The sequence below is a fragment of the Capra hircus genome, chromosome 18 (genome assembly GCF_001704415.2).
Source record: "Capra hircus breed San Clemente chromosome 18, ASM170441v1, whole genome shotgun sequence".
Lineage (NCBI taxonomy): Eukaryota > Metazoa > Chordata > Mammalia > Artiodactyla > Bovidae > Capra > Capra hircus.
The window spans coordinates 47,670,585-47,698,568 of NC_030825.1; the positions used below are offsets into that span (position 1 = coordinate 47,670,585).

The 27,984-nt window shown below is 40.7% G+C and overlaps 1 protein-coding gene across 8 annotated transcripts; it reads right to left on the bottom strand.

The window, feature by feature from the left end:
- Window positions 1-27,951, bottom strand: ZNF565 (zinc finger protein 565). Of its 8 annotated transcripts, none has more exons than XM_018063362.1 (9): window positions 27,846-27,951; window positions 18,607-18,699; window positions 18,374-18,503; window positions 17,923-18,013; window positions 14,845-14,979; window positions 13,523-13,596; window positions 8,791-8,917; window positions 7,847-7,942; window positions 1-1,563 (listed from the first exon to the last, which is right to left on the bottom strand). In XM_018063362.1, exons 6-9 carry the CDS (start codon window positions 13,529-13,531, stop codon window positions 311-313), a joined length of 1,485 nt encoding a protein of 494 aa, XP_017918851.1. In that variant the 5' UTR covers window positions 13,532-13,596; window positions 14,845-14,979; window positions 17,923-18,013; window positions 18,374-18,503; window positions 18,607-18,699; window positions 27,846-27,951; the 3' UTR covers window positions 1-310. The 8 variants fall into 8 exon arrangements, with proteins under 8 accessions (XP_017918851.1, XP_017918850.1, XP_017918852.1 ...); XM_018063361.1 differs by having other exon boundaries at window positions 14,845-14,982; XM_018063363.1 differs by lacking the exon at window positions 18,374-18,503 and having other exon boundaries at window positions 14,845-14,922.

The window sequence follows — 27,984 nt, forward strand, 5'->3', positions numbered from 1 at the left end:
AGCCATAAAATACTTTAATAGGGTCATTTTCTATTAGGAATTCTCATAATTTGAGTGGTAATATGAGGCTTTTCTATATTCATATTAAATTTTTTTCATTATAAGCTCCCTGATTCCCTTAGTAAACAGTGAGTATGAGGCAAAAAGAATTCCCACATTTATTGAATTTTCTTGTGGTATGAGTTACCTGATGTTCCATAATGGAAGTGACAAATGAAGGTTCTCTGACAATAATTACATTATGCATTTACTACTGAGTGAGGCATGAATTCCACATAAAGCTTCCCTATATCCCTAACACCAAGGCTTTCTAGCCAGTATGAATTCTGTAGTGTTCGATGAGCTGTGAGCCAAGAATAAAGGCCTGCCCACATTCTCTACATTCATAAGGTTTGATACCAGGATGAATTCTTTGATGTTCAGTAAGTTGTGAACTACGAATGAAGGCCATTCCACATTCCCTACATTGATAGGGTTTCTCACAAGTATGAATTCGCTGGTGATGAGTCAGTTGCGAAACACGAATAAAGGCTTTCCCACATTCCTTGCATTCATAGGGCTTGTCACCTGTATGAATTCTTTGATGTTGAATAAGGTATGAACTACGACTGAAGGCCTTTCCACAGTCCTTACACTCATAGGGTCTGTCACCTGTATGAACTCTCTGATGTCGTGTAAGCTGTGCATGCTGTCTAAAGGCCTTCCCACATTCTTTACATTCATAGGGTTTCTCCCCAGAATGAATTCTTTGATGTCGAGTAACTTCTGAGCTGTGAATAAAGCCCTTACCACATTCCTTACATTCATAGGGTTTCTCCCCGGTATGAATTCTCTGATGTACAGTAAGTTGTGAATGCTGTCTAAAGGCCTTCCCACATTCTTTACACTGATAGGGTCTAGCACCTGTATGAATTCGCCGATGAACAGTAAGTTGTGAGCCACGAATAAAGGCCTTGCCACAGTCTTTACAGACGTAGGGTTTCTCACCTGTATGAGTCCTATGATGCAGGATAAGTTGTGAATGCTGTCGAAAGGTCTTTCCACATTCTTTACATTCATAAGGTTTGACACCTGTATGAAGTCTCTGATGGAGAATGAGTTCTGAAGTTCGACCGAAGGCCTTCCCACACTCCTTGCAGTCATAAGGTTTCTCACCTGTATGAATTCTCTGATGTTGAACAAGGTGTGAGGTACGACTGAAGGCCTTCCCACATTCCCTACATTCAAAGGGTTTTTCACCAGTATGCGTTTTCTGATGTTGAATAAGGTGTGAGCCACGGCTGAATGCTTTCCCACATTCATTACATTCAATTGATTTCTCACCAGTCTCACTGCTGGGATGTAGGGTGAGTGATGTATGCCCACACTCAAAAGTGGGCATGTTGCCATAGGTGATCTTCACTTGCTTAAAACAGCACTCATGATTTACTTGTTGTTTTTCAAACTGGCCTTTATATGGCCAGTCTTCATCATAGCACTGAAGGCTTTCCATTAGCTCCCAATTGAATGACATGACTTCAAAGGTATCTTTCTGCAGAAAGGTCTTACACCTTGACTCCAAGTCTGCAAAATGAAAAAAAGTAAATACAACTTGTTCTCTCCCTCTTAGAGAAATTTAAAAATTTTCCAGTAGATTAGAGAGAAAAAATGAAAATAATCACCATAATTGGTGAACTGCTTGTGTAAGCCTCAAATATTGCTGTGCAATGTCTAAAAAGCACATGAAGGCACAGATATGATGACACCTCACATGGTGCCAGAAAGGAATAAGAAGACAAGTTAAACCAGTGGTTCTTAGTTCTGCCAGAGGACAGTATCATCCAGAAAGCCTTGTAATGAAATGTTCTTCAAGAACCACCTCACACTGAATCAAAATCTTCAGGTGTAGGCACAAGACACGTGTGTAGATACTTCTCGAAATACAAAGTTAAGATTCACATAACATGAAATTTCTCATCTAATCATTTTAAAGTGTACAATTCAGTGGTTTAGAGTGCATTTCCAGTGTCATGCAATCACTGTCACTGCCTAGCTCCAGAACACTCTCATTGCTCCAAATAAAAACGCTATGCCACAGACTCACAGACACAGAGAAGAGACTTGTGGTTGCTGAGATGGAGGGGGAGCGGGGGAGGGTTTGGTTGGGAGTTTGGGACTAGCAGATGCAAACTGTTATATATAAGATGGATAAAGAACAAGGTCCTACTGTATAGCACTATATTCAATTTCCTGTAATAAACCATAATGGAAAAGAATATGAAAAAAACATACATACACACATATATATAACAAAATCACTTTACTGTACAGCAGAAACAAAACATGTAAATCAACTGTATTTCAATAAAAAGAAAGAAACCCTGTGCCCATTAAGCAGCCACTCCCCATTCTCCAGTCCCTCCAGCCCCTGGCAATCACTAATGGCAGAGTAATACTAATTCTCTCTCTACGGATTTGCCTTTTCAGGGCATTTCATACAAATAAGGCATCTATATTTTTAATACTTTCCACTATGTGATGCTAGTGTCAATTAAATGAAAATCTCTGCTTAAACTTTTTCATAGCCTCCCCACTGCACTTAGAATAAATTTCAAATTCAATGCCATGGTTCACAGGTGTTTGGCAAAGCAGGTACCTGCTTGTCTTTGTAGTCATTCTGTTGCTCTATCTCCACCAAGGACAATGCATCTTCAAATTGCGTACTCTCAGCCCTCCTTTGAGCATCCCTCCTTTGAGCACCACAGCCCTCCTTTGACCATCTAGAATAAATCTAGGTCTTTTCCATCTTAGATCTCTGTCAGGAATCCTGTCCTGGACCCTTTACATGGCTGATTTTCTCTTCAGGTTTCAGATTAAAACACACTTTCAAAAAGCTCTCAACACTTTCACTGCCCGGGGTGTGGGTTTCCCTGGTCAATCCTGCAAGCTGTGTGGTGTAGCCATTAAAAAAAAGAAGAAGAAGAAGAAGATGGAAGGGGGCTATGATCCAAGAAATGCAGGTGCCTCTTGAAGCTGGAAAAGGGCAAGAAAACTGATCTTTACCTAGAGCCTACAAAAAGGAATAAGCCCTTTGGACACCCTGAATTTACCCCAGTGAGATATATTTTGGATTTCTAATCTCTAGGACTGTGAGAAAATACATGTGTTGCTTTAAACCACTAAGTTTGTGGTAATGTGGTATACAAGCGTAGGAAACTAATACACACAGAAAGAAAACACTGAGTAACTCAATGTATCATGACTATTCAGTCTTAACTCTGGAGTCCAGTCTTCCAGGGAAATGTAAGATAGAGCCAAGTACAAAGAAGCAGAAATCTGGTTCTTGGTCTCTGAGCTTTAAAGTACAGATGTCTTGGTAATTTAAGGCTAATTTAAGTCCATGGCAAATATAGTTTTGATTATATATACTTTTGTCCTTAAACATGGACTTTCAATTGCATCTCTGAATCAGGGGTTGGATTTTCTTTATAAGACCAGATGAAATCACTGCAGATGGTGATTGCAGCCATGAAATTAAAAGATGCTTACTCCTTGGAAGAAAAGTTATGACCAACCCAGACAGCATATTCAAAAGCAGAGATATTACTTTGCCGACTAAGGTCCACCTAGTCAAGGCTATGGTTTTTCCATTGGTCATGTATGGATGTGAGAGTTGGACTGTGAAGAAAGCTGAGCGCCGAAGAATTGATGATTTTGAACTGTGGTGTTGGAGAAGACTCTTGAGAGTCCCTTGGACTGCAAGGAGATCCAACCAGTCCATTCTGAAGGAGATCAGCCCTGGGTGTTCTTTGGAAGGAATGATGCTAAAGCTGAAACTCCAGTACTTTGGCCACCTCATGCGAAGAGCTGACTCATTGGAAAAGACCCTGATGCTGGGAGGGATTGGGGGCACGAGGAGAAGGGGACGACAGAGGATGAGATGGCTGGATGGCATCACTGACTCAATGGACGTGAGTCTGAGTGAACTCCGGGAGTTGGTGATGGACAGGGAGGCCTGGCGTGCTGTGATTCATGGGGTCACAAAGAGTAGGACATGACTGAGTGACTGAACTGAACTGAACTGATAATTATTTTAGGCTTTGTGGTTCAAGAGACAAAAATAAGGATGTTATGTAGGCACTTACGTAATAAGAGAGAAAACAAATTGCTACATATTTTTTATTGATGAAATTCAAAGCATAATAATTTTTTTTTTTTTTGGTAATACAGGTCAAAGAATGAGAAGCACAGAATTCTTTTCTGCGGGAGGTAACATTTCACTTAACTGGAATTCAAGGTTATTGTTCTCCAGCATCAGTTAGTGCTGATCTGTAATCAGATTTTATGTATTTCACTTGTGAAAATGTTTCATATAGATAGTACTGCCAAATACTGATATAAATCCATAAGCATATGATTTGAATTATTTATATGCCCTCTCTTACAAGGCATTTACAGGATTCAACAGGCTCATAGGCTATATAAAGACAGGCAGCAGGACAGATTTAGCCCATAGTTCATAGAGTGCAGATGACTGATTTATATCATTAGTTAAGAATAATGCAAACTATACATTTATAAATTATAAAAATGACAGTATGAAGCAAGAATTTCAGATCCCTAAAACAAGATTAGAGTGGGGTGAATCCAAGCAGAGGTCAGCAAACTTTTTCTGTAAAGGCCTACATAGTAAATTTTTTTTAGGCTTTACGGACTACATAAAGTCTCTGTCACATATATATAATTTTAAACTCTTAAGAAATGTGTAAGCCATTGTTAGCTTGTGGATGGTACAAAAACTGGCCACAAGCTGGACATGACCCATAGACTGTAGTATGCCAACCCCTAGTCTAGGGCATAGCAGAGTAAAAGATGGTAAAGGTCTTAAGGTCTTACTTTGCTCAGAAAAAGAATTTCAAAGATACTATTTCATACCATCCACCAATAAAAGAAACCAGCTCTCCTTTGAGGAGTGGCTGATTTCAGGAGTGAGGCAAGAAAGATACAGGATAAACCCAGAATATGTTGTAAGCACCAGAAAATAAGGAAGTAGTGAAAAACAGGAAGAGAGAATGCCAAAAGAACATAGGAATCAACCTGAAGGTGTTCCCAAACGGCCAAAGCTTTCCCAATGAGCAATCTGAACAACAAAATAAACAATGGTATTTCTGAACTACAACTCATAGGATACATAAATAAATAAATAGCCTATACTGATAGAAGTAAATCTCTGAATAAGCAGATGAATGGGAAAGGGGGTAGGGAAAGCCCTTCCATACAGAAGAATTCCAATTAATTAATGCAGGGGCAGTAAGGGACACAAAATCAACACACAGCAACACTACTGTATTAACTGTTATAGACAAGATGGATACTAAAATTATAGTGGGCAAAGTGAAGAGAAATAGCATATCCATGTAGCTGTGAAGTATCTCCCTCCAAGATGATTACCAATTACAGTTGAAAAAGTAGTAACCTTACAGGAAAGAAATGTGGAAGAAACCTTAACCAAGTTGATCAAGTTAACACTACCAGTAATATTAACATCATATTGGGGGTTGCAATCCCTGATATGATGCACAGAGAAGGACACAATATCACTTCTGTGGTATTCCTGCCAAAGATGCATAACCTCAACCTAACTGTAGAAAATATCCGACAAACACAAGTGAGAGACATTTTCCAAAAGAGAACTCATCAAAAGGATCAAGCTCATGAAAGATAGGAATTGTCACAGAGTGGAGGATGCTAAGGAGACACAACAATTAAATGCAATGTGAGATCCCAGACTAGATCCTGGTATAGAAGGAGGACATCAGGGGAAAAACTGATGAAATTCTAATAAGATCTGTAAATCAGTTAATAGTACTATACCAATGTTAATTTCCTGGTTTTGATAACTATACTATGATTATATAAAATTTTAACACTAGGAAACTGAGTGGAAGGTATTTGGGAATTCCTTGTAATAATTTTGCAAATTTTCTACAAGTCTAAACTAATATGATTTCAAAATAAAAATATTTCGGAAAAAAACTTTACCAGAAAGAAGGACTGCCCTGATGGTCCAGTGGCTAGGACTCTGAGCTCCCAGTGCAGGGGGCCTGGTTCAATCCCTGGGTTAGATCTCACATGCTGCAGTTAAGAGCTCCTGTACTGCCCATTAAAGATCCTGTGCAGCCAAATAATTAAATAAACAAATAAATATTTAAAAACAAAATTTTTACTAAACAGAAAAAAATCCTATTTCAGTCTTTAGGTGGGGAGAGAAATGCAGGTTTAAGCACATTTTTTAAAAGTCAAGTTAAAGGTTATTGTACTTCTAAACTGCTTGAAAGGCAATAAAATGTGAGGGAAACAAATAAAAAGAATGAGGAACAGAAAATATAAAATAAGATAGCAGGAATAAGAACAGACATATGAATGATCACAAATGAGAATGGATTAAATTCTATTAAAATTGATTAAAAAAGGAAACTAATTCTGATTACAGTGACACAACCTAAAATGGCAATTTTTAAAAAGGATAAGCAAAGATACACCATAATTTTTTAAACTAACAACAACAGGGCACTTAATATCAGAAAAACTAGAATTCAAGATTAAAAGCACTAAGTGGCAAAATGAAGGATGGACTGTACTGCAAATACAATTTGCAACAAGGACCTACATTTCCCCTTTCTATTAATAAAAATGTTGTATGTAGTAGCAAAATACAATTTTGCTGTTAATTATGTCAATTATTTCAGCTCTCCGAATATGACAGTACAAGTACAGAGAACGTTAAAAGGACATAAAGACTCTAAACCATATAATAAAAAGGCTTAAAGAGGTGACTGCACCATCCAAAGAACACTAGTTTTAAATACACATGGAGTATTTCCCCAAACTGGAACAACTTGACCTATTGACAACACTGGAAGAAAAAAGGCAGTGGAATGAGTTCTTTGGGCTGAGAAAAAACTCTTGCCAACACAGAATTCCATACTCAGTGAAAATAGCCTACAAGAAAGAAGGTAGAATAAAGACATTTTCATGTGGTCAGAAACTGAGAGAATTTGTCAACAGCAGACCTACACAAAAGGAAATCTTAAGGGTGTTCTTCAGATAGAGAAAAAAATGCTCCCAGAGGGAAATAAATGACAACAACACAAAGAAGTCAGGAGTTTGTAACTGATAACCAAATATTCAAAGGCTCCAACTCTATCGAGCAAGTGCCAGTTACAAATACTTGCTAACATTTATTTAGTGATTGTTATGGCCTGGCATTGTTCTGGGCATTTTCACATACTAACTCATAAAGAAGCCACAATAACTACACAAGGAAGGCACTATTTTTAATCATATTTGCAGAGGAGAATTGAAGTAACTGACCTAAACTCACAGATCTAATAAGTGACTGAGCCAGGACGTGAACTCACAAAATCTGATTCTAGAGCATTCCCTCAGTCACTCTACATCCTAACCTCTCAAAAGGTAAGAGAATAAATGGATTGCTAAATTAGGTAAAGCAAGAAGCTGTTTTAAGAAAATAAGTATTTTTTAAGGAATGAAGACATCTGTAGAAAAAATGATGCTAAGAACAGGTGAAACAGGTGCCCCTGGAGAAGAAAGAGGGGCACATTCCTTTTTGGAATGAGATGAAACATGAGAGAAGAAAGAACAAGAAGGAGTTAATGGGGATAAGGATGAAGTTCCCTTGGAAATGGATGCTCTGTTCTTTAGGGCCTCATGTCTCAGGATTTTCTTCCTTAGCAAGGTTTTGAGGGAGTTTCGGGACAATAACTCAAGTTCCTGTGATGAGTTAACACTCCTGCAGGGCTGTCATTGACAGTGACTTCCCACCACTGGATCAGCCCTCACTCACCTGGGCACCATGGTCCTGTCATATCATTCACAACCATCCAGGGTTCTTTCCCTTGCTCCAGTAAGGAGACAACATCAGGCTTAGAAATGGAAAGTCCTGTTTATAGGAAAAGAAATGGGGCATGATCATGCTGTTTCCAAACTCCAACCCAGTCCCCCGGTTGCTGAGGAAGAGAGGCAGTTACACAAACGGAGGTGTGAGGCTGTCCACAGGTTAGGAAGGTGGAGGTGCCAAGGCACTATCCATTTGCACTTCGATGAAGCACTAAACAAGTCCCTTGGAGACAGAGCAGCCACTTGTAAGTCTTCCTAGAAATTCACCATGAAGAAACCAGAAACTGCATTCTCCATTTGCTCTCGCCTTCTCCCCAGTCCGCACCCTCCTGGCCCTGCTCTATGCCCAGCTGTGCCCCAGTTTACCTGTACTGCATGTGTGTGCTTATGTGAGTGCTCAGTCGCTCAGTCATGTCTGACTCTTTGCAGTTGCATGGACTGTGGCCCTTCAGGCCCCTCTGTCCATGGAATTTTCCATGAAAGAATACTGGAGTGGGTTGCCATTTCTTCCTCCAGGGGATGTTCCCAACCCAGGGATCAAACCCATGTATCCTGCATTCTTTACCACTGATCCACTTGGAACATAAGGACTGTATTACCGTGGTCTTATCATTTCTCACTGGGTTTGGTAGGTGGAAAGCCTCAGTGGGCAGGAAGAGACAGTCCAGGATATTTCTTTCTCCTCTCCCGCCCTCCTCTGACCCAGGAGTTCTGGATACAGCTACACCTGCTGCTAGCCAGCCCTTCTCCATGGCTTGTGCTCTCACCATCTTCCAGTGGCAGTCTTTCCTCCCTTGACCCCTTCCAGCCAGAGGGGGTAACAGCCTCCCATTGCTGTAGTCCCGGGCAGCCATCTTTCCTGGCTGCTCCTGTATTATACAATGTCCTTACCTAGTGAGACCAAGTTGCCAAAGTTTTCCAAAGTCACCTCCCTGTACAGGTCCCTCTGGGCAGGTTCCAGGCACTTCCATTCTTCCTGAGAGAACTCTACAGCCACATCCCTAAATGTCACCAATCCCTGAAACAATAAACCCAGGCACTACCAGTAAATGAAATGACTTTTATTTTTTAAATTACGAAAGTTTTCAAAATCCACAGAAGTATAGAGTATAGTATAATGGCCCCCATGTGTCCATTATTCTGCTTTAGTCATTTAAGAGGACCTTACACTTCCATTTTTTACCCTTGGTGTTTTCTGAGGTGAATCCCACATACAAAATTATAGTATTTCACTCACAAATACTTTAGTATCTAACAGATTAGACTTAAAAACATTTTTTTTTTTAAAGATTCATTTATATATGTTTTGGCTGTGCTGGGTCTTCGTTGCTGAGCATGGGCTTTCTCTAGTTACGGTGGGTGGGGGATCCTCTTTGTCGTGGTGCGTGGGCTTCTCATTCTGATGGCTTCTCTTGGAGCAGAGCATGGGCTCTAGGGCATGCGGGCTTCAGTAGTTGCAGCACACAGGCTCTAGAGCACTGGTTTAGTAATTGTGGCACACGGGCTTAGCTGCTTCATGGCATATGGGATCATCCCAGACCAGGGATTGAACTGGTGTCCCTCACATTGCAAGGCAGATTCTTAACCACTGGCCCACCAGGGAATAACCAGAATATCACTATCACATGGAATAAAATTAACAACAGTTTCCTAATAACTAGATCAAGTTTCAAGTTTCAAATTGCCTTAATTTTCTCAGAAGATACTTTTTTTTCCAGAAATGATTTTTGATGGTTGGTTTGTTGAAATCAGGATTCAAACAAAATCCACCCCTTGAAACTAGTTTACAGACTTCTGTATCTCTCAAATCTGTAACAGCCCCTTTAAAAAGTTTTATTGCTATTTATTCATTAAAGAAACATTTGAATCAGTAGCATCTCCCAGATTCTGAATTTGGCTCATCACATCTTCATGGTAGTGTTTAATATGCTGCTCTACTTCCATATTTTTTTAAGGGTCATAAATATGTCAGAGGTTGTACTGTGTTCTTCCTGTAGCGTCTCATTAGGAGGCACATAATGACTGGTAGTCTCATTTTTAATGAGGTTAAAATTCATGCAGTTGGGGGAAATAGAAAAATTAAAGTCTGCCCAATGTGAGACAGTCCTAGGTACAAAGTCTTTCTGAAGAAAGGCATCTTCTTGTTCAGTCTCTCAGTCATGTCTGACTCTTTGTGACCCCACGGACTGCACCACACCAGGCTTCCCTGTCTTTCACCATCTCCTGGAGTTTGCTCAAACTCATGTCCACTGAGTCAGTAAGACATTCCTAGGTATAAAGCCTCTTTGAAGAAAGGCACCTTCTACCAGTTCCCTAAGGACTACCACATATCAAACCAATTAAGTTAATTCAATGGGGAAAGATTAGTCTGTTAACAAATAGTGCTGGAATAAATGAGTATTAAATGCAAATTAACTCAAAATAGATTGTAGACATAAATGTAAAAGCTAAAATCATAAAACTTTTAGAAGAAAACATAGTACATCTTCACAGCCTTGGTCGAGCAATGGTTTCTTAGGCATGGCACCAACCACCAAAAATAAAAAGAACAAAAGAACAAGAAGATAAAATAAATTTCATCAAAATTAAAAACTTTTGTTCTGCAAATAATTTCATAAAGAAAGTGAAAATCTAACCCATAAAACTGAGAGAAAATACTGGCAATTTGTATATCAGATAAGAGACTTGAATCCAGAATATATAAAGAACTCTTCCAACTCAATAATAAAAAAGACAACCTAATTTTAAACTAGCCAAAGAATCAGAAGAGATTTCTCCCAAGAAGATATACAAATGGCCAATAAGCATATGAAAAGATGCTCAACATCACTGGTCATTAGGCAAATGCAAATCAGACCACAATAAAATGGTACTTCACATCCATTAGGATGGCTATTATGAAAAACGGAAGAAAACAAAAAAATAAAACTTCCATAAACACATTTCGGTGAAGATGTAGAGAAACTAGAAAGCTCTTACATTGCTGGTAGGAATCTAAAATGGGGTAGTCACTTTGGAAAACAATTGTGACAGTTCCTCAAAATGTTAGAGAGTTATCAAGCTACCCAGAAGTTCCACTCCTAGGTACAGAGAAAAGCGTCCACCTAAAAACACTGGTAATACTGATGTTTCCAGCAGCATTATTCATGATCGCCAAAACGGAGAAGCAACTCAAACGTCCAAAGACTGATGAGTTGATGAACAAAATGTGGTCTACAATGTCCATGGAATGTTGCTTGCTATAAAAATTAACAAAGTACGGATACACGCTGTATCATAGAAGTTTGAAAACATACTGAGAAAAAATATCACACATAAAAGATCAAATATTGAATGACTCCTTTATACAAAAAGTCCAGAATAGGCAATTTCATAGAGACAGAAAGTAAATTAGTGGTTGTCAGGGCAAGAGGAGGGGAGTTTGGGAGTGATGGCTAATGCAAACAGGATTATTATTTTTTGGTAGTGATATAAATGTTCTAAAATGGCTTGTGCTGACAGTTGCACAACTCTGCAAATATACTAAAAACCACTGAACAGTACACTTATATGGATGACTTTCATTGTATGTGAATTCTATATATATGTATAATAAATAAAGGTGTTAGTGCAACTGAAGGCTTTTGTTAATGCTGGTTAAATCTACTAATATACACCACATTAGAAATTAAAAGAGAGAAAATGTTTAAATTATTATTAATTTATTTAAATAAATAATAAGCCTGTTACATGTTAATATAAATAACACATTTGATGGAAAAGAACCGTCAAAATAAAAAAGCATTTAGTAGTACAGTTTTATTTTTTTGCAAATCTCTTTAATGACTGGCTGAATGAAAGAGATTTTCATACCTTCTGCATTCAACCTGTTGGTCAACTTAACTTTATTTTTTGTCCATGCCACATGGCTTGCAGGATCTTAGCTTCCCACCCAGGGACTGAACCTGGGCCACGGTAGTGAAAGCTTGCAATCCTAACCACTGGGCCACCAGGGAATTCCCCAGTCTGTTAGGATAACACATTTCATATAGTTTCTGGGAAATTCCACTGTACACTCATTAGAGTTGTGAGTGAAAAAAGGAAATAATGTGTTAGTATTATTATTGAAGTAATTTTGGCCCCTAGACCTCCTGAAAGGGTCTCAAAGTCTTCCTGGACCACTTTAAGAACTGCTGACCTAGCGCTACATTAACATGAAAGACTTGAAAATACACTGTGCTGAGTGAAAAAAAAAATCTGGTAAAAAATAGAGTATGATAAGTGAAGTGAAGTCGCTCAGTCGTGTCCGACTCTTTGCGACCCCATGGACTGTAGCCTACCAGGCTAGGAAAATCTTGGGATTTTCCAGGCAAGAGTACTAGAGTGGGTTGCCATTTCCTTCCCCAGGGAGAGTATGATAAGTGTACATCAAATTTGAAAATGGCAAACTCTAATACAAGTAAAAAGTAAAAACTCTAAATTATTTAGTTGGCATCCATGTGGGTTTCCCGGGTGGCACTAGTAGTAAAGAACCCGTCTGCCAATGCAGGAGACACAAGAAACGCGGATTTGACCCCTGAGTTGGGAAGATCCCCTGGAGGAGGGCATGGCAACCCACTCCGGTACTCTTGCTTGAAGAATACCACGGACAGAGAAGTCTGGCAGGCTACAGTCCATAGGGTCGCAAAGAGTCAGACACGTCTGAAGGGACTCAGCACACACGCATGCGTGAATCTATGTATGGCAAAATTACTATAAGAATCAAAGTAAAAAAAAAAAAGAATCAAAGTACCAACAAACACAAAATTAAACACAGTCATTAACACTGGCAAGGCAGGCCTTCCCTGGTGGTCCAGTGGTTAAGAAGCCACCTTATAATGCAGGGGACACCGGTTCAGTCCCTGATCCAGGAAGATCCCACATGCTGCAGGGCAACTAAGCCCCTGTGCCACAACTACTGAAGCCTGAGCCCTAGAACCTGTGCTTTGCAATAAGAGAAGACACCGCAGTGAGAAGCCTGTGCACGACTCCAGAGTAGCTCCACTTGTCACAACTAAAGAAAAGCCCTCACATAAAAATGAAGATCTAGCGCAACCACAGATAAATAAATAAATAAATTAAAAAACACTGGCAAGGCAGTATATGTGAAGGGATGTGGGAGGGGTTCCTCAGATGGTACATTAAGCTGAGTGATGAATATATCAACATTCATTTTATTATTCTTTATATCACATGCATGTTATAGATATGTTTTCATATATATTCTTTGATAATGTGAAATTTTTTATGATTTTTATGAGGGGTGACATTTAAAAATCAAAGAGAAAAAAAATAAACTACTTGGGTTAATGAAAAAGGTCAAGGTTATCTTCTTTTTGGCTCTATTTAGCCACGGTTCTGATAAGGGCAGCTCTTGTATTTCTCTCAAAGAGAATATACTTCTGCTCCATTGGTGCTCTGGTAAGAACACTGATGGAGAAAGAGGGCCACCAGAAGTGGGGGCGGGGGGGCATCATCGTTCATTCCCTGCATTGGAGGAACTGAAAGCAGGTTATTGAATGGGGCTCAAGCAAGACAGGAAAATTTCAGGATAAGGAACACAAATGTCGATATTATTTCAAGAATAGAGGAAATTTCCACTTACCTGGATCATGGCTTTTAGAACCACCTGTCCTGCTTGGATTTCTTTAGATTCTTCTGTTGAACAAGTGAAGAGTCCTGAAAAAGAGAAGGGGCACATCTCATAAACTGAGCTTAATTAGAGACAGCATTTATTTAGGCTTCTCTAGTAGCTCTGACTGGAGAAGGCAATGGCACCCCACTCCAGTACTCTTGCCTGGAAAATCCCATGGATGGAGGAGCCCAGTGGGCTGTAGTCCATGGGGTCGCTAGGAGTCGGACATGGCTGAGCAATTTCACTTTCACTTTTCACTTTCCTGCATTAGAGAAGGAAATGGCAACCCACTCCAGTGTTCTTGCCTGGAGAATCCCAGGGACGGGGGAGCCTGATGGGCTGCCATCTATGGGGTCGCACAGAGTCGGACACTACTGAAGCGACTTAGCAGCAGCAATAGCTCTGATGGTAAAGCATCTGCCTGCAATGCAGGAGACCAAAGTTTGATCCCTGGGTTGGGAAGATTCCCTGGAGAAGGAAACGGCAACCCACTCCAGTATCCTTGCCTGGAAAATTCCATGGACAAAGGAGTGTGGCAGGCTGTACAGTCCATGGGGTCTCAAAAGAGTCGGACACAACTGAGTGACTTTTTTTTTTTATTTAGCCATAAACCACCTAAACAGACAAGCTTAAAACAACTGTACTTCTGGGGTCCCTGCTTGGTTTCTTTTGCCACCTCCTTGATCCCCCAAGCAACACTAATACCAAGAACTAATGAGTTAACAAAACCCAGCCCTTTCCTAGACCATAGGGAAACTGAAAGATGGAATCAAGGTGAATGTGCTCCATCATTCACACAGAATCCAAGCATCTCAGCAGGTGGGGTTCCGGCTGGGATAGTCTCTGTCCCAGAGACTGGGATAGCATCACCTATTGTAATGCTAATCTATACCCCAGATGGGGCCTAGACAGCTCCCAGTTGTTCCAAGCAGACCTTCCTTTGTGGCTGAGGCAAGGAAGATTGCAACACAGACTCACGCAACCTTCATGTGAGGACAGTAGCTACAGGCTGGGACCTGCGGGCTAGGAGCAGAGCATATCTGTGCAAGTCAAACCATATGAAAAAGACATCCTTAAACAAAGTCTTCCAGCTTTTCTGGGCTCAACAGGCAAAACCTTCTGGGTATGTCCCTGGCTCTGCGTTCTCCTTCCAAGTCCAAACAGCGGCCACACCATCCATACGAGGGGCTCTGTCAAAGCTTCCAGCCAGAGCTGGACTAACCAGATAGGAGCAAGGAAACCACAGTAATACAGGCATCTTACAAGCATACGGGCACATCCAGAGTACTGACCTGAGTGAGAACTCCGTTCCTAGAAGCCGCTTGGCCAGGCAATCCTTATTTTCCACCTAAGCCCTCTCCACCGCTTTCCTGAAGAATAAGATTCCTTCTGTGGCTGGCAGCTGCTGAGGTTGGTGGGAGAGCAGCCTGCTTCAAAATTAGGAGAATGCAGGGGGTTTTTGGTCTGTTTTTTTTTTGGTCGCACTGAGCAGCATGCAGAATCTTAGTTTCCTGACCAAGGACCAAACCTGCAACCCCTACAGTGGAAACTCAGATTCTTTTTTTTTTTTTTAATTATCTTTACTTTCAGATTCTTTTTTTATTGAAGTTAAAATTATTCATTTATTCACAAATAGTTATAGATCACATACTATGTGCTCAGCATTGGGGGATATAGTCATTGCATACATAAAATTTATAATCTCATGTGAAGAATTATTATAACCTCATCTAGCATTATACAAATATGTACTTAGTAACTCTTAAGTGCTCTGCAAGACAGCTGCAGTAAAGAGTATATGGCAGTTGGATGGAAGCTCTAATTCTTAATGACTGAACTGCAGGGAAGTCCCATAATTCAGGTTTGTTTTTTTTTTAAGAGGCTGGTTCTAATTAGAGAGGCAAAGAGCTTACTATGGTGAGGAGAGTCAGAAGGAAGACTAAATCATTGGGGGGTGATGTCAAGAAGATTTCAGAATGTGATCTGGGGCCTAAAAATCAGAGAATTTAATAGAGAAAAAAAGGACAGAAGGTGGCTCAGGGGTAAAGAATCCACCTGCCAAGCAGGAGACATGGGTTCAGTCCCTGGGTTGGGAAGATCCTCTGGAGAAGGAGATGGCAACCCACTCCAGTAGTCTTTCCTGGAAATGCCATGGACAGAGGAGCCCAGCGGGCTCCAATCCATGGAGTGACACAGAGTTGGTCATAATTGAGTGCACACACATGGAAAGGGACAGAAGAGCACTCTGAGCAGAGTGGAGTAGTGGCAAAAAACAGTGGACCAAATGTAGATGGTGTGTTTGGAGAGTAGAGAATACTGGGAATAACTTGTATAGTTTGGGGCAGAGTTCAGACCAGTGCTGTCTTATAGAACTTTTGTGATGGGGGAAATCTACATATCTTGTTCTGTTAATAACACAGCCAATAGCCACATGTGGCAAACTAAGCCTTTGCAATGTGGCTAGTCTGACCCAGGAACTGAGGTCTTAATTTAATTTTAGTTAATCTGAATTTAAATTTAATTAATTCTAGAATCTAGAGGAAGATGGCTTAGCGGTCAAGAATCTCCCTACAATGCAGGAGTTGCAAAAGACCTAAGTTCAATCCCTGGGTCAGGAAAACCCTCTAGAGTAGGAAATGGCAACCTACTCCAGTATTCTTGCCTGGAGAACTTCCATGGACCGAGGAGCCTGGTGGGCTACTGTCCATAATGTCACAAAGAACTGGACACAACCAAAGTGACTGAGCATGCATGCACTATATAATGCATGTAGATAATGCTTACAACATTAACTATGAGGACAGGTCTCATCATCACTGTGAATGGCACCTGCCACAGTGACTGAAGGGTAAAGGTGACCAATGAGTACTGATCAAATATATAAAAGTTTGGTTTTCACCAGAAATTAATGGAAGGCCACTGAAGAACTTAAAGAAGGAAGTGATAGGGCCAATATGGCCAGATTATTTTCGTGGAGAGGAGTAAAACTGGAGTCAGGGAGGTCAGCGTAAAGGTGATTGTCCTTTCCCAAAGGGTCTGACCCAAGACAGTGACAGCGGAAACAGGAAGGGGATGAATTCAAGATGTTGGAGAAGTAAAATCAACAGGCTCTGGCATCTGATTGATATGCACGCAGAGAGAGAAAAAGGAGTCAGGAATTCTTTCCTATCTACTGAGTTCCTACCTCAGTTGGCATGGTTCTACATGTAAGGAAGATAACAAATCCAGCCCCTCTCCCACAGATCTCAGGTTCTAATGGAAAAAGTAACAAATATTGACACACTGACATTGATATTCCTGTTTATATGTAACGAGGTCAAAGTTCTGTGGAAGGAAATAAAACAGTTAAGGAGAGACAGGGAGCGTTGGGGGAATGAAGGGCAGCCCGAGGACGCTTTTCACTGGGAAGATGACACGTGGTACACAGATATCTAGGGGAAGTGCAGTACTAGCAGAGGGAAAAACAAATGCAGAGGCCTCAAGACAAGAGCAGGTTTCTCTGACAACAAAGAGGAAGGAGACTAGAGTGGCCGGAATGGGGTGAGTGAGAAGGAGAGGGCCAGAGAGGAAGATGGAAGTTGGATCACATGGGGCTTATAGGCCATTGTAAGAACTTTGATTTTTATTCTTAAGTAAAGACAGGAAGCCACTGAAACATTTTAAGCCAAGGACTGACATAATCTAATTTTCATTTAAAAGGATCACTCAGGACTTCCCTGGTGATCCAGTGGCCAAGACTCCAGGCTCCCAATGCAGGAGGCCTGGTTCGATTCCTGGTCAGGGAACTATATCCCACATGCCACAACTAAGACCCAGAGAAGCCAGATAAATAAATAAATAAGTAAATAAATATATATGTATATATTTTAAAAAGGGATCATTCATGGAAAAATGGACTAAGACGACAGGGGAAGGGGGTAGGTGTGTGTGTGTGAGGTTGCCAAAGCAGGGAGACCAGTGAAAAGGTTACTGCAGTAATCCTGGCAAGGGATGAAGGGCTTGTGTTAGGGTGGTATGGTTGCAGGGGAGGTGATGAGAACTGATCAAAATCTAGATATTTTCTGTAGGAAGAGTTGACAGGATTTGCTGACTTTAGGTATTTCAAAAAAAAAAAAAGAAAGAGGCCAAGAAGATGCTAAGGTTTTTAGCTTGAGCAACTAGAAGTATAAAGTTGCCCTTTTTTTGACTGCACCATGTGACTTGTTAGAATCTTAGTTCTCCAACCAGGGATTGAACCCAGGCCCACAGCAGTGAAAGCCCAAGGCTTAACAACTGAACCACCAAGGAATTCTCATGAAGTTGCCATTTTTTAACACAATGGACTATGACAGAAGCGGGTTTGGCTGGACCAATTACAGGTTCTGTTTTACCTTTTACGTCAATCCTTGAGATGATTACTATACATCCGAGTGGAAATGCCAAATGTCCATTAGCTGTTTGATCTTGGAGTTCAGAGAAAGTCTAAATGCAAGAATATAAAACTGGAAGTTACCGATGTTCAGTTGATATTTAAAGCTCTGATACTAAATAAGACTGCCTACAGAAGAGTGAAAGGAAGGAATAAAAAAGGTAGAAGACCTGAAGATAAGATGAATTCTGAAGATAAAGGACAGAGATATGGAAGAGCGATCCAGAAGACCTAAAGTATGTATGAACTATGAGATGAGTGACAGTGAAGTGCCTTTGGGAACTTGTATACTGAAGGAGCTTAATCTATGTAGTTCTAGAGCCACTGAGGGACTGACTTAGAGCTCCTGGTTCCCACAGAGGACGTAAGCTTTCATATAAAAGGCTTCCTGTTGTCTGCATCTCCTCACTCACCTGGGCCTGGTGGTGTTAGTGGTAAAGAAAATGCATAAGCAGGTAAAGGATGCATAAGCAGGAGGATTCAATCCCCGGGTCAGGAAGATCCCCTGGTGGAGAACATGGCAACCGATGGCAGTATTCTTGCCTGAAAAAACCCCATGGAAAGAGGAGCCTGGTTGGCTACAGTCCCTAGGGTTGCAAAGAGTCGGACACGACTGAAGTGACCACGCATGCACATACTCACTCACCTATGCACAGGCCTTTTGTCAGTCTCTCTCCACAGCCCAGGATGTCTTCCTTGTTCTAAAAAGAATTCACACCTAATATCCAGAAGCAATTTTCTATACACAGAAAAAGAAATGGGTCTTAGCCAGTGTGGTAGACCTTACTAATTTAATTACTAAAGTTTCACCATTATCCAGTTTTTCAAGCTCCAGTTTTCCTCTCTTTTGGGCACACAGATGACATTTTCCAGTCCCCTGTAGCTGTTGTTTAGTCGCCAAGTCGTGACTCTGCCACCCCATGGACACTAGTCAGCCAGGCTCCTCTATCCGTGGGATTTCCCAGGCAAGAATACTGGACTGGATTGGGGTAGGGGTAGTGGGTAAGGGTAGTGGGAGACATTGCCAGTCATGAGTAGATCTATATAGGTGTTGTCACCTTAACATCAGTAACCTATTCCTGAAAAAGCAATCATCCTGAGTAAAAACTCTAACTAGGAGCATCTTTCCCAATATTTAAAATTTGGAAAAATAAAACGTACCACATTTTAACACAAAGCCCCCCAATAATTTCTAAACATAATTAAACACAAAAAAACCTACATATAAATAAGAAACTACTGTATTAAGATGAAAATTTCTTAAAACATCACTTCCTGATCACTGATTATTATGGTTATTGACAACTAGTTATTCCTTTTGTTGACAAGCCAATTTATACCTCTGTCAAAATACTCACGTGACACCGATATTTTACTAAGTGAATTTCTGATGTAACTTGAAACTTTCCCTGTATGTCATATTTTTATATGTATTGAGCTTTATGGACATAAACATAAATTTTTCCAGTCTAAAATCAACCCCAAATCTACACACTGAGAGGTATATACATTCTTGGGCAATGGTCAAGATTCTGAATCAGACAACAGCATATTAAATAAGTGAAAGATTTCTATAAAATGGTAATGCTGAGTACTCACAAATTTAGTAGCGATGAAGTAGTTCATAACAGAAAATATTCAAGATATGGCTAGTGAAATAAAAGATTACAAAACAACTGGGCATCATGTGGTCTCGTTTGTAAAATACATGTATATATCAAAGTAGACAAGATAGAAAAACCAGACTGAACACATCTGGGAAGTTTTGTGTGTTTTGTTTTTTTGGCTATGCCATGTGAGGCATGTGGGATCTTAGCTCCTTGACCAGGGATCAAACCTGCACCCCTTGCAGTGGAGGCACTAGAAGTGTGGAATCTTAACTACTAGACAGCCAGTAGAAGTCCCTCGGGAAATTTTTATCCTTACAGATTACTTTGGTTATTTCTGGGTTGTGTTCTTCAATTTTCTTAGTTTTACTTAAGTGTATTTTTTCAATAACCACGCATTAATTTTAAAATATAACCTACACTCCCCGTCCCTGGGATTCTCCAGGCAAGAACACTGGAGTGGGTTGCCATTTCCTTCTCTAAAGCATGAAAGTGAACAGTGAAGTCGCTCAGTCGTGTCCAACTCTTCGCGACCCCATGGACTACAGCCTACCAGGCTCCTCCATCCATGGGATTTTCCAGGCAAGAGTACTGGAGTGGGGTGCCATCACTTTCTCTGACAAGTAGCAGATGAAAAAGAAAGTACTTTCCTAAGAATCTTCCTTTGAACATGAAACAATAGCTCAGGATATTCAAAAGCAGTTCTCTTTCACAGAATGGCTTTTGTTATTTTTACTTGGTCAGTTCCCAATAGTTGCAAACTTCTTGATTTGGTAACTACATTTATGTGGCTGGAAGAGAACTAAAAGTCACTGAGGCCAAGTCCTGTGTATAAGTGATGCTTCCTTTCAGCTCTTCTTGCCAGATGGGTTTATGATGTTTTTGTAACCTGCCCTATTGGCCTCAGGGTTCTCTGAACAGCTATAGAGGCACCTTGCTCCACTTGTCATATTTTGGATTTCTGAAGATTAGAATGAAAATTGCAGGAAATACAGGTGACTCAATTCACCTCCTCAGAGTTCTTATGGGATCAGTTTGACTTAGATATGATGACATGACAATGACTGCTCTCTGGTCATACAAATATCTTCCTCCTAAGAATTCACACAGTGTAATAGCAGAGTGAACTAGTGCCCTTTATCATCCTTTGCTTTGGACATTTGTATACCAGTTTTATCTCCCATATTACATTATCTGTAATTTAAAAATAGAGACTCACTTTTTAAAAGTATTTTATCTCCCTGTGTTCTAGATTAGGATTTTGCGTATTTGCAATTCTTAATAAATGTCTAATGTCTGACCCAAAGGAATTCATTATAAAAAGTCCAAATGGGAGAGGATATATGTGTATGTATGGCTGATTCATTTTGCTGTACAACTAACACATTGTAAAGCAACTATATTCCAATAAAAGTTAATTTAAAATAAATAAATAAAAATAGAATTATCATATGATCTATCAAAAAAAGAGAGATGTAGGTCTATGCCAACAGAACTCTTTGCTGCAGAGATGGTATAAAAGAGAAACAGAACAATTTGACGGTAAAAAAATGAACATCAGGAAAGTAACTGTACTAGATATTAAAATGTACCATAAAGCCTCTTTAATTAAAAAAAGTATGGCAGTAGTTCATAAACAGACAAACCAGGGGAAGAGACCCAAAGGCCTATAAAGAGAACCAAGTATATATGGACATTTAGTATATGATAGAGATCACATTTTGAATCACTGGAGCAAAGAAAATTTTTAATAAATGGTGCTAGGAAAACTATAGAGCCCTTTAGAAAATACAAAATTAAATCCATACGCCAAGATTAAACTCCAAATGGATCAGGGTGCTTGATGTAAAAGATGAAACCCTACAATTATTAGAAGATAACACATGTAAATTCTCCTTTAATTCTGAGATCAAGAAAGGCTTTCAAAATCTAGAAGCAATAAAGGAAATTACTGGTAATTTGACTATATAAAAATAAAAACATTCAATGGAAAAAAAAATAACATAAACAGAGTCAAAAGTATGTGTTAGTCACTCAGTAGTATCCAACTCTTCGACCCCTTGGACTGTAGCTGGCCAGGCTCTTCTGTCCATGGGATTTCCCAGGCCAGAATACTGGAGTGGGTTGCCATTCCCTTCTCCAGAGGATCTTCCTGACCAAGGGACAGAACCGGGTTTCCTGCATTGCAGACAGCTTCTTTACTGCTGAGCCACCAGGGAAGCAAAGTCAAAAGACAGCTGTCAAACAGGGAGAAAATATTGAACATTTGCATCATACATCACAGATGAGGAATTAATATTCCTAATGTGTAAAGAATTTTTAAACATGTGACAAAGCATAAAAAAAAATCCCCAAACAAACAAACCAACCAACCAAAAAAGCACCATGCAAGTAAACAGGAAAAAGAGATGGACAATTCACAAAAATCAAAACCATAATGAGATACCACTTCACACTCATTAGGATGGGTATTATTTTAAAAAAAAAGAAAAGTCAGAAAGAAACAGGCACTGGCAAGGATGTAGAGATATCAGAACCCTTGTGCACTGCCAGTGGGAATGTATTAATAAAACAATGCAGCTCTTTTAGAAAATGGTATGGTGATTCCTCAAAATAATAAACATACTATGTGATCCAGCAATTCAACTTCTGTATATATAACCAAAAGAAGGAAAAGCAGGGACCTGAACAGATAATTGTAAACCCATGTTCACAGCAGCATTATTCACAAAAGTGAAAAGACGTTAGTTACCTAAGCGCTCATGGATAGATAAACCAATACACATAATGTGGTATATATGTACAATGTAAATGCACTTAATGCTACTGAACAGCAGAATTAAAATGAAAATTTTATGTTATGTATATTAAACCATTAAACCCCCAACAAACTGAGATTGGTTGGTTACCTACAATGGGTGACTGGGAACAGTGTGGAAAGAATGGGAGAATGGAATTAGAAGAGATGGAATGATGGAGGAATAACTGAGTAGCCCTTTTGATCTAATTCTGTCTTTCACAATATGTTAAAGTTTCACATACTCAAAAAATAATTAAAATCAACCAAGATGTGTGATGTGTGTTTGGGAACCCCAAATAAAATACAGTATCAAATGAACTCAGGTATATTACAAACGAGTAATGTAGAAAGGTACAGGGAAAACTATTTTTATTCATTTTTTGGGTTAGGTACTGTATTTTGGGAGATTTCCCTGGTAGCTCAGTGGTAAAGAAGCTACCTGCCAATGCAGGAGACGTGGGTTCGATCCCTGAGTCGGGACGATCCCCCAGAGAAGAAAATGGCAACCCACTCCAGTATTCTTGCCTGGGAAGTACCATGGATAGAAGCTGGACAAGACTTAGTGAATAAACAACAACTGTATTTTTACTATGGACTGTAAGACTAAGTACAAAAAGTACTGTATGAGGTTTGGGGATATGGGTTAGCAATTCTTTAACTACTTTCTACTTAAGACTGAGAAAATAAATAAATATATGTAGTTAATGAAAGCCAAGTTTTTTTTTACTGTCAGAGAAAGGAATTCCAGAAAAGGAAATGGAGAAGGCTAGAAGTGCTGTGGTACTGAACTGGAGAGAGCATATGAAATCATGGATTATCTATATAAGTATGCTGCTGCTGCTGCTAAGTCACTTCATAAAGACAAATACAGATATGTGAGTACAAATGCATGTATTTCATATCTGAGAAAGTCAAGAAGCAAGAGCATCCCATTTGCAATGAGTACATCTAATCCTGGTTTCTAAGTATAATTTTCACATAAAAGGAGCCAGAGATCCCTCAGAAATTTGCTGATTTCAGGACTGGGGCTGGGAAGGTACAGTATCAACCTGGAACATCTTGTAGTGCAGGAAAATAAGGAAATACTAAAAATAAATAAATACATCAAGCGGACACACTGAAAGGATACAGAAGCCAATCCAAAGGATTTTCCAGTGGTCAAATTTGGGATAATTCAGCAATAAAATAGTGATAGTATAGGATTATAACCTACAGTACTTAAATCCAGAGAGTTGGTAAGTTAAATGGGGAGAAGGAAATTTTATTTCTAACAAAATTATAATGAATAAATATAGAATGAATAACAGGATCTGAAAAAAAAAGCATTTGGAAAATACCTGGTAATAAATTTTCAGGCAAGAATTACCAATTGATGTAGTAGGTTAAAGTGGGATAATAAACAGCATATAGACTAAAAAGCAATTCTCCGTAAGACACATTAACTGTAATTTAAAAAAGAATGACTTTGCAGTGAAGAAACCTGGCAAATTAAAGTTAACATTGCTAATAATGAGACAAATTGATCTTAAGTCTCCCAATAGAGCTTTCCTGGTGGCTCAGTTGGTAAAAAGAATCTGCCTGCAATGCAGGAGACCTGGGCTTGATCCCTGGGTTGGGAAGATCCCCTGGAGAAGAGAATGGCGGCTACCCACTCCATTATTCTGTTCTGGAGAATTCCAGAGACTGTACAGTCCATGGGGTCACAAAGAGTTGGACACGATGGAGCGACTTTCACGACTGAGTGACTTTCATTTTGCCTCAGCTGCATACCCTGAATTTAATTATGAGAAAGTGTCAGACAACTTCAAATTGAGGCTGTAAATTCTACGTTGCAGAATTTACAAAATAAATTGCCAGTTCTCTTCAAAAGTGTCAAGGTCATGAAAGACTAAGTCATGTCCGACTCTCTGCAACCCATGGACTGTAGCCTACAGGGCTCCTCTGTCCACTGGATTTTCCAGGCAAAGGTATTGGAGTGTGTTGCCATTTCCTTCTCCAGGGGATCTTCAGGACCCAGGGATTGAACCCAGGTCTCCCACATTGCAGGTAGACACTTTACCATCTGAGCCACCTGGGAAGCCCTAGTAAGTAACTCACCCCCACCCCCACAGTCCAGTCATTAAGACTGTATGTGTCCAATACAGGGGATTTGATCCCTAGTCTAAGGTCCCATGTGCTATGCAGTGCAGCAAAAAATTTTTTAAATAATAAAAATAATACAATAAAATTAAAAGAGAAGATTAAGGAGAGTTACCAACTTAACTATAACATATGATCCTGGATTGGATCCTTGCCCAGAAACAGAACAGTTAAGCCACATTGATGAAATCTGAGCAAAAGTTGTAGATTAGTTATTAACTCTTGGCTCAGAGGTTAAAGAGTCTGCCTGCAATGTGGGAGACCCAGGTTCGATCCCTGGGCTGGGAAGATCCCCTGGAGAAGGAAATGGCAACCCACTCCAGTATTCTTGCCTGGAGAATCCCATGGAGGGAGGAGCCTGGTAGCTCCCATGAAGGAGGGAGCCCCACAGTCCACGGGTCGCAGAGTCGTACACGACTGAGCTACTTAACTAACTATAACTGAACATGAACTTGGACAAACTCTGGGAGATGGTGAGGGACAGGGAGGCCTGGCATGTTGCAGTCCATGGGGTCACAAAGGGTCGGACATGACTGGGCAACCGAACAACAACTGTTGCAGGGAGGAAGCCAATTCTGACTTCATGTTGGAAACTGTTTCTTTGACTTGTTTTTATTATTATAATCATACTCAATGGCTTGCTTGGAGGACCCTGCCCCTCTGCTTGACTGTAAACTAAAGTGCCTTTGTTCAGCTGACAGAGATAGTTTGTCCCTGCCCACCTGGGAATAGAAGAGATTAACACATTCTCCTGGGTTCCCTTACCCTACTGCTCTCCGCCTGGGTGCACTTTCCCAATAAAGTCTCTTGCTTTGTCAGCACGTGTCTCCTCGGACAATTCATTTCTGCTCGGACAATTCATTTCTGAGTGTTAAACAAGAGCCCATTTTCGGGCCCTGGAAGGGGTCCTCCTTCCTGCAACAAATGGCGACTTTGGTGGGATTCTTCTTTGCTGAGACTGACATCCTGACCACTCGGGGTACTCAGGGGCCACCTTGCCTGCCAATGGACCAGACCCAGTGGCCACAACTGGGACCCTTTTGTCCCTGGTCTCCTCCTGATGTGGACAACTGGCCAGAGTGCCCCGACCGGGTAAGGAACAAGAGACTTTATTGACCTCTCTCCCCTTCCCTCTCTCTTTCCTCCCCTTAACCCTTCCTATCCTTTCCCATTTTTCTAGTCCCCGGTCTTGGACGCAGGAATCTGGTCGAAGGGCCCTCAGCCTGAGCTGAGGATTGGAGACTGATCACCTCCTCTTGACAGAGAACTCGAATTCTGGTTCTGGTCTGGTCTGATTTCTGGTAGGGCCAAGTTCCAGGCCTCCCTTCTCTGGAGGCCCAGGAAAAAGTCCCATAAGGCCTGAGTATCTGTAGGTGGCAGGAGACGACTCTAAGGCCACCCCTTTCGCCCTCTCCCGCCTCCTCCCCCTTCTTTCAACCTGGCTTCCTTTCCTCCCTCGAAATCTTTGACGTCAGTACTTGGATCTTAAGTTCTGTGTCTCTATAGGAGGTTTTCTGAGAGACTGTATTCTTGTATTTAAGGGCTTCCCTGGTGGTGCAGAGGTTAAAGCATCTGCCTGCAATGTGGAAGACCTAGGTTCGAGCCCTGGGTGGGAAAGATCCCCTGGAGAAGGAAATGGCAACCCACTCCAGTATTCTTGCCTGGAGAATCCCATGGACGGAGGAGCTTGGTGGGCTACAGTTCACGGGTCACAAAGAGTCGGACACGAGTGAGCGACTTCACTTTCACTTCTGAAGGCTGAACATTCCCTTGGAGATGTTTTGCAAGACTGAAGGCCCTTTCAGTTTACTTCCCCCCTGCATCTCCGTTTCTATTCTGTCTTTGGACTTTAGTTCCTCATCGCTTCTTTCTCTCTGATCTATAAAAGAACCTGGCATCCAGACCCGAATAAGATGGTTATTTTGAGGCACTAGCTTGCCATCTTCTCGGTTGGTCTGCTCCGATTAAAGTCTCTTCCTTGCCTCAGCACCTCATCTACTGGATTCATTGACCTACCTGTGGTGAGCAGAGCAAGCTTGCACCCAGTAAAAAAACAACAACAATATCAGTATCTATTAGTGTATCTGTTAATCTCCTGGTCTTGATAGAGAAGCTGGGTTAAGAGTATATGGGAATTCTATTTTTGCAACAGTTTTAAGTATTTATTTTTATTTTTTAGTATTTAAAATGAAAAGTTTAAAACATTTAGATGAACACAAGGTGTGCAGGGAATATGGAAAGTGTGGGCCTTTCGGTTTACCTTCATGGCACTCAGTAATTGACTCCAACGGCAAATACAGGACTCCAGTTCACTTGGAGGTGAATGGTGGTGTGGGGCTTTGTTAGGCAAGAAGTTTCAGAAGTAAAGGAAAGCACGTGTTAAAAAAAAAAAAAGCCTAAAATGGAGTCATGTGTCCCATAACAACAAACCAAGACTTAATTCCAGTTTAAATGTTTCTCAAGAAAATGTGCTCTTTAAACAAATGGATCTGAAATTTCCTGCTTGGCCCTGGTGAGCTAATCTGCATGATAAGACCCCAGCCATTCCCTTCCCCTAAAAGATGTCCGGGCCTAAAACAATCGTTTCTTTTCTTTTGCTAATAACTTCCTTGTCCCACTTTCCTACTGCCTGTAAAAAACTTCCATTTTGTACAACCCTTTGGAGTAGCTACTTGGTAGATGGGATACTGCCGGATTCAGAAGTTGAATAAAGCCAATTAGTCCTCACATTTGGCTGAATTACTTGTGTATGTGTTTAACCACACATCTCGGAAAACAAGGGTTTCAGGGAAAGAAGAAAAACTGATGGACGCAGAACCTGGCTTTTTAATGTTCAACAGTAGTTCTCTCAATATATCTCTTGGAGAAGAATCAAGAAAAAACAATCGTGAGGGATCAGGTCATTTTTAAAGGTTCATCGCCCAACTCTCCCGCACAGGCAAGGGTGAGCAGAGAAGAATGGACCTCATGCCCCATCCCTGTGTTACACGGGAAGGCTGAGGTTATAATTACTGTCTGGGGTCACAATCTGTCAGAGCACTGGAGTCACAGGCGCCTCACAGCTACACACTTGGTGCTGAACAAATGGTCAGTATCACACAAATACAACCAGATATTCGCTCTTAGGACACACAAGGACACAACCACAGAATGACACACCTCCACATCTTTATACACAGTCACAATTTCACACCCAGTAAGGCACACAGTCGCACAATCTGCTCACACTATGACACACAAAGCCACATAAAGATTCTCGCATCCTCAGCAGCCAGCGCGCAAAAACCCAAGGCTCTCTGGACACGCCCAGTCCCCGCCCCAGAGTCCCAGACCCCTCACCTTCTGCCTTCCCTTGGTCGCGTCCGGGTCCGTGCGGAGCTAAAGATCTCGCCACGACGTCAAGAGAGACCTAACGCTGGGCCACTGTGGACTCTGGGAAACGTAGTCCAGAGCTAGTCCAGCCACAGACAAGATGGCG